At 53.8% G+C, this 7,378-nt stretch overlaps 1 protein-coding gene across 1 annotated transcript in view; it reads right to left on the bottom strand.

Moving 5' to 3' along the window:
- cntnap1 (contactin associated protein 1) overlaps positions 1-6,392 on the bottom strand; it is a 15,023-nt gene extending 8,631 nt beyond the window's left edge. The window contains 7 exon segments of the mRNA XM_055656697.1: positions 204-407; positions 776-923; positions 1,200-1,273; positions 1,276-1,393; positions 1,626-1,875; positions 3,561-3,610; positions 6,318-6,392. Coding sequence (XP_055512672.1) covers positions 204-407; positions 776-923; positions 1,200-1,273; positions 1,276-1,393; positions 1,626-1,875; positions 3,561-3,610; positions 6,318-6,392 — 919 coding nt within the window.
- Between the last annotated feature and the right edge of the window lie 986 nt (positions 6,393-7,378).

The raw sequence follows: 7,378 nt of genomic DNA, 5'->3' as shown, positions 1-7,378 counted from the left end.
CAGAGAACCTGCCTCCACCGCCCCCTGAGGCAGAGAATTCCACAATCCTGGCAACATCTTCGTAAATCTTCTCTGTACCGTTCCCTATAACATGGTATCCAGAACTGAACACAGTGTGCGTTTACAGTAGACAGTTGTGGCCGCTTCAAGTTCAGAGCCCGGGGCAGGACGTGATTGGGACGGTGGTTATAGCAAATAAATACCTAGGTTAACATGAAAGAGCAGCCGTGCTTGCACCAACTCCACGGTGATGTGGTCCCCTTGCTCGCCCTCGCTGTGCATCAGCAGTCCCTCCGCAGCCCACGTCTTAAAGTTGAACGAGATAGAGTCAAATAGTGTTCGCGTATTCCACTCTTGGAACCGGTAGCTCAGAGAACTGTTGCCGTCGAAGGAGACCATGTCAGAATCTGCACAACACACGCACATTCTCAGCGTTGAAAGCAACAGCAACATGAACGATAAAAGGGCCGTCATTGGGGAAAAGGGAATGGGCAGCGGGGGGATAAAGGGAAAAACTACCCCGGGCAAAAAGGAAGATGGTGGCAGATACAAATGAAAAATAACGCAGCATCATAAGGCAAGACGGGAATGGGGGAAATAAAAAAAATAAAAATACTGCCATTGGAGCAAGAAACAAAGGCAGAGGACAAAAGGACTCAGAGTGCTGGAGTAACTCAGCGGGTCAGGCAGCATCTGTGGAGAACATGGATAGGTGACGCCCCCCCCCCCCCCCCAACCCCGTTCCCCCTACCCCCCCCCCCCCCTCCCCACTTGCCGTAGGGGCAGCCGTACACCTCCACCCTGAGGCCGACGTAGCGCCGCGGCCGCCAACTGATGGCCACGAAGCGGACGAATCGCGCCAACACCGGGCGCCACAAGTCGTGCCGGACATCGTAGTCGGCGTTCCGGTTCCCGGAGAAAGTCTGCAACATAAGAGCGGCGCGGTCACCCTCCGGGGGGCAGAGGGGGGGGGGGGGGCAGTGGGGGGGGGGGAGGGAGGGAGAGGGAGGGAGGGGGAGAGAGGGGAGGGGGGGGCATGGGGGGGTGGGGGGAGATGGATGAGTCACCCAGAGGGAGGGAGGGGAGTGTGGCCGGGGGGAGGGGGGGAGGGAGGGGGGAAGAGGGGGGGGGGAGGTGGGGGGACATGGGGTGTGGGGGGGGGGGGGGGGAGCGGGGTCAGTGTGGGGGCGGCTACTCACCCAGTTGTGGCCCAGTTGGTAGAAGGGCTGCCAGCTGTGGCCGTTGTCACTGTAGAGGAGGAGGTAGCGGGTCACCAGTCGCGGGAGTTATAGGTGCCCTGAGTCGCCACCGCCGTCACCATCGACCTCTGCCACAGGTCAACCTGCAGCCAGGGGAGGCGGTCGGACTTCTGGGGAGACAACACCCCCTCCCCCTGAAACACAGGAAGGGTCAGTGCTCTGGACCCAGCCTCACCCCTCCCCTCCCCCCCTCCCCATCCTCCCCATCTCCCCAACCCCCATCTCCCCTGCCCGGCTAACCCCCCCCCCATATTCCCCCTCTAACCCCCCCCCCCCCATATTCCCCCCCCCCCCATATTCCCCCTGACCCCCCCCCATATTCCCCCCTGACCCCCTCCCCGCATATTCCCCCATATTCCCCCTGACCCCCCCCCCCCATTTATTCCCCCTTGAACCCCCCCCATATTCCCCCTTGAAACCCCCTCTCCCATGCGGGCTCTCACCGTGTAGACGGCCATATCCAGGCCAGTAGAAAGCGGAATAGTACGAGGAGGCGGTGAAGGCGCTGGAATACTGCGGCGTGGCCAGACTCTGGTTACACCTGGAGGCGGTCAAACTCCCCGGGAACAGACTCTCCGGGTGCAGACTCCCTGGGTACAGACTCCCTCGGTACAGACTCCCGTGTGGACAGGCCCGTCAGTGACCGTTCCACCCCCACATTTCATCTCCCCCACCGCCACCCCCACCCACCCCCCACCCAGACAGTGTCACAAGTGATCGTCACCACCCCCACATCACCCCTCACCGTCACCCATCCCCACCCCCACCCACACGTTAGTGACCCACACTACCACCGACGCCCCACCACCCTGGACTCTAGTTACAGGTTCCTGTAGGACGGCTCACCCACCCCCCACCTCCCCCACTGTCTGTGCCTTCCACACCCCCACCCACCCCACGCACCCCCACCCGTCAGTGTCAGTAGGCGTGTGCAGGAGATAGAATTTCGAACAGAAACGTTGCCTATTTCCTTCGCCCCATAGATGCTGCTGCACCCGCTGAGTTTCTCCAGCATTTTTGTCTACCTTTCATTTTCCAGCATCTGCAGTTCCTTCTTAAACCCAATATTCCAAATGCGACCTGACCAGCGCCTTATAGAGGCCTCAACATAACATCCCTGTTTTTGTATCCTAGCCTTCTCGAAATAAAAGATGGCATTGCATTTACCTTCCTCACTACCGATTCGACTTGCAGATTAACTTTTTGGGAATCCTGCACCAGCTCCCAAGTCACTTTGTATTTCCAGATTCTCACCCCATCTCGGCCTTTATTCCTACGACCAAAATGCATGACTCCACACTTAACTGCGCTATATTCCACCTGCCATTTCTCAGCCCACTCTCCAAACCTGTCCAAGTCCCCCTACTGGCTCGAAGGGCCGAATGGCCTACTCCTGCACCTAATTTCTAATTTATATGTTACACTACCTGCTCCTCCACCTATCTTCATATCATCTGCAAACTTGGCCACACAACCTTCAATTCCCTCATCCAAATCATTTATATACAACGTGACGAGTAGCGGCCACAGCACCGACCCCTGCGGAACTCCGCTGGTTACTGGCAGCCAACCAGAAAAAGCCCCATTTATAGTTACAGCCAACCCTGCTGTCCATGTTCGTATTTCCCTCTGTGGGCTCTCATCTTCTTTAGCAGCCTCACATGCAGCACCATGTCAAAGTCTTTCTGAAAATCTGGGTAAAGAACATCCACTGACTCCTTTATCTGTCCTGCTATTTACTTCCACAGACAATTCCAAGAGGTTTGTGAGGCAAGATCTCCATTTCACAAACCCATGCCGACTACAGCCTATTTTATTGTGTGCGTCTAAGTACTCAAAACCCTCATCGTTTGTAACGGAAACTTACCAACTACGAAAGTCAGGCTAACCGGGCATTTCTGCTTCAATCCCTTCTTGAACAGGAGAGTAATATTTGCAACTTTCCAATCGCCCGGAACCGCCCCTGTGTAATGATTCTTGAAAGATCACAATGAATGTCCCCACAATCTCTAAAGCCACCTCTTTCAGAACCATGTGGGTGCAGTCCATCCGGTCCGGGTGACTTCCACCTTCAGACCTTTCAGCTTCACAAGCACCTTCTCCTTAGTAATAGCCACTCCTCTAACTTCCATCCCCTGACTCGCTATCTCTCAATGTAATTGGGGAAAGGAATAAGGATGGTCTGGAAGTTAAGGCTCAGAACATGAGTAACACTGGACAATGGGAACGGGCAGGTGGATCCACAGGTTTAGGAAGTTCAGCACGACCCCAACACGACCATCCAAAACCACAAGACGTTACAGGAAGTTGTGGACACAGCCCAGACCATCCGGGAAACCAACATCCCTTCCCTGGAATTATCAAAACCCAATTGTTGATCGCGCACAAACAAATGCTCAAGTATCCAATCTATCCCCGAAACTCCTGTCAGTCCCACTTTCCAACACGGCCCGTGACCACACACGGCCCGTGACCACACACGGCCCCTGACCACACACGGCCCGTGACCACACACGGCCCCGTGACCACACACGGCCCCTGACCACACACGGCCCGTGACCACACACGGCCCGTGACCACACACGACCTCTGACCACACACGGCCCCGTGACCACACTGACCACACACGGCCCGTGACCACACACGGCCCGTGACCACACACGGCCCGTTACCACACACGGCCCCTGACCACACACGGCCCCGTGACCACACACGGCCCCGTGACCACACACGGCCCCTGACCACACACGGCCCGTGACCACACACGGCCCGTTACCACACACGGCCCCTGACCACACACGGCCCCTGGCCACACACGGCCCGTGACCACACACGCCCCCTGACCACACACGGCCCGTGACCACACACGGCCCCCTGACCACACACGGCCCGTGACCACACACGGCCCGTGACCACACACGGCCCCGTGACCACACACGGCCCCTGACCACACACGGCCCGTGACCACACACGGCCCGTGACCACACTGACCACACACGGCCCGTGACCACACACGGCCCGTGACCACACACGGCCCGTGACCACACCCGGCCCGTGACCACACACGGCCCGTGACCACACACGGCCCGTGACCACGCACGGCCCCTGGCCACACACGGCCACACTGACCACACACGGCCCCGTGACCACACACGGCCCCTGACCACACACGGCCCGTGACCACACACGGCCCCTGACCACACACGGCCCGTGACCACGCCTGCCCACATAGTCCAGGCCAATCCGCTGAGTTGTATCGCCATGCAGGTACACTACTGATCATTGCCTCCATTAACACACCAAACCCTAACCCTAATGCTTAGGAATGTCAGCATGTCTCCATCAACCCTCACTGGTTTTATCAGATGTTCCGCAGAAAGCATCTTATGTGGAAACATCACATCCTGGTTTGAGACCAGCTCCACCCAAGACCACAGCAATGGCAGAGTTGTCGACGCATCATTCTTCTGTACTACAATGAACGGTCCGAGCCGACTCAACTTCTCCCTATCACAGAGACCATCTAATCCTGGCAATACGGGGCCGCAATTATTTACAATATTTATTAACGATTTAGACGAGGGAATTAAATGTAACATCTCCAAGTTTGCGGATGACACAAAGCTGGGTGGCAGAGTGAGCTGCGAGGAGGATGTTAGGAGGCTGCAAGGTGACTTGGATTGCTTGGGTGAGTGGGCAGATGCGTGGCAGATGCAGTATAATGTGGATAAAAAGGTTATCCGCTTTGGTGGCAAAAACAGGAAGGCAGATTATTATCTGAACGGTTGGCAGACACAAAATGCTGGAGTAACTCAGCGGGACAGGCAGCATTTCTGGAGAGAAGGAATGGGTGACATTTCGGGTCGAGACCAGAAAATATGAATGTTGTCAGATTAGGAAATGGGGAAGTTCAGCGAGAAGTGGGCGTCCTTGTACATCAGTCAGTGAAAGTAAGCATGTAGGTAGAGCAGGCAGTGAAGAAAGCTGATGGTATGTTGGCCTTCATTGCAAGACGATTTGAGTAGAGGAGCAAGGACTGCAGTTGTACAGGGTCCTGGTGAGACCACACCTGGAGAATTGTGTGCGGTTTTGGTCTGCTAATTTGAGGAAGGACATTCTTGCATTTGAGGGAGGTCAGCGTTGATTCACCAGGTTAATTCCCGGGATGGCGGGTCTGATAAACGAGGAAAGAATGGGTGGACTGGGCTTGTATTCACTGGGATTTAGAAGGATGAGAGTAGATCTTATAGAAACATATAACATTCTTACAGGATTGGACAGGCAAGAATGCAGGAAATATGTTCTCGATGTTGGGGAGTCCTGAACCAGGGGTCAGTTTAAGAATAAGGGGTAAGCCATTTAGGACCGAGGACAAACCTTTTCACCCAGAGAGTTGTGAATCTGTGGAATTCTCTGCCACAGACGGCAGTGGAGGCCAATTCACTGGAGGTTTTCAAGAGAGAGTTAGATTTAACCCTTCAGGCTAACGGAATCAAGGGATGTGGGGAAAAAGCAGGAACGGGGTACTGATTTAGGATGATCAGCCATGATCACATTGATGTGGCTGGAAGGGCCGCATGGCCTACACCTGCACCTATTTTCTACGTTTCTAATATCCTCATACTCTCCTTTCCAGCACGACAACACATTTCCTCTAACATGGTGCGCAGAACTGAACACAATACTATGAATGCAGTCTCACCAATGTCTTGTACAATTGCAACATGACCTCCAAACTTCTATACTTCTATGCCAAACATCTTTTTGACCACCCAATATACCTGCAACTCCACCATCAAGGGACCATGCACCTGCACTCCAAGATCCCTCTGCTCCCCAGAGCTCTACCATTCACCGAACCCCGAGGCATACCACCAGTCACAGGCCTCCAGTCCAAGAAGCAACCTTCCACCATCACCTCTGCTTCCTTCCATGAAGCCAATTTTCTAACCATTCAGCTATTTCTCCCTGGATCCCATGTGACCTAACCTTCCAGAGCAGCCCACCATGCAGAACCATGTTGAATGCTTTGCTGAAGTCCAAAAAACAACATCTTACAGCTCTGCCTTCGTCAACCTTTTTGGTCACGTCTTCAAAAAACTCGGAGACACGAGTGCCCACGTACAAAACCATGCTAACTATCCCTAATTCAGCCCTTGTTCGACTAATGTCTGTATATACTATCCCTCAGAATACTCTCTAGTAACTTTCCAACTACAGATGCTAAGCTCAGTGACCTATAGTTCCCAGCATTTTCCCTGCAGCCCTTCTTGAATAGAGGCACAACATTTGCCACCCTCCAGTCTTCCGGCACCTCTCCTGTATTTAAAGGCTCATACATTTCAATAAGGACACCCGCAATGTCCTCTCTAGTTTCCCACAATGTCCTTGTTTATACCTGACCAGGCCCTGGAGATTTGTTTACCTACATACACGACAGTGTATTCAATGCCTCTTCGAAATACAGAGGAGAAATGTTTACTGAGGACCTCCTGTGGCTCCAATAAACAATAGGTGCAGGAGTAGGCCATTCGGCCCTTCGAGCCAGCACCGCCATTGAATGTGACCATGGGTGATCATCCCCAATCAGTACAGTACCCCGTTAGACCACACAGAGTTGTCTACTTTGATTCCTGGGAGGTCCCATTGTCTCTCTCAAGTTGCCTCATCTACCTCCGGCATTTCTTTCCATATCACCCATCATCATTAGCCATTTAGAACGGAGACGAGGAAACACTTTTCCACACAGAGAGTTGTGAGTCTGTGGAATTCTCTGCCTCAGAGGGCGGTGGAGGCCGGTTCTCTGGATACTTTCAAGAGAGAGCTAGATAGGGCTCTTAAAAACAGCGGAGTCAGGAGATATGGGGAGAAGGCAGGAACGGGTACTGATTGTGGATGATCAGCCATGATCATGGCTCGAAGGGCCGAATGGCCTCCTCCTGCACCTATTGTCTATTGTCTATTATCATTTATGTGAAAATGTTACCCCTCAAATTCCTGTAAGATCTTTCCCCCTCCTTCACCTTAAACCTGTGACCTCTGGTTCTCGCCCCTCCCCCACTCTGGGCAAGAGACTCTATGCATCTACATATTTATTCCTCATGATTTTATCCACTTCT

Source organism: Leucoraja erinacea, chromosome 27 (genome assembly GCF_028641065.1).
Source record: "Leucoraja erinacea ecotype New England chromosome 27, Leri_hhj_1, whole genome shotgun sequence".
Taxonomy (NCBI): domain Eukaryota; kingdom Metazoa; phylum Chordata; class Chondrichthyes; order Rajiformes; family Rajidae; genus Leucoraja; species Leucoraja erinaceus.
The sequence above is the reverse complement of the archived record's forward strand: the minus strand, read 5'-3'. Positions and strand labels throughout refer to the sequence as shown.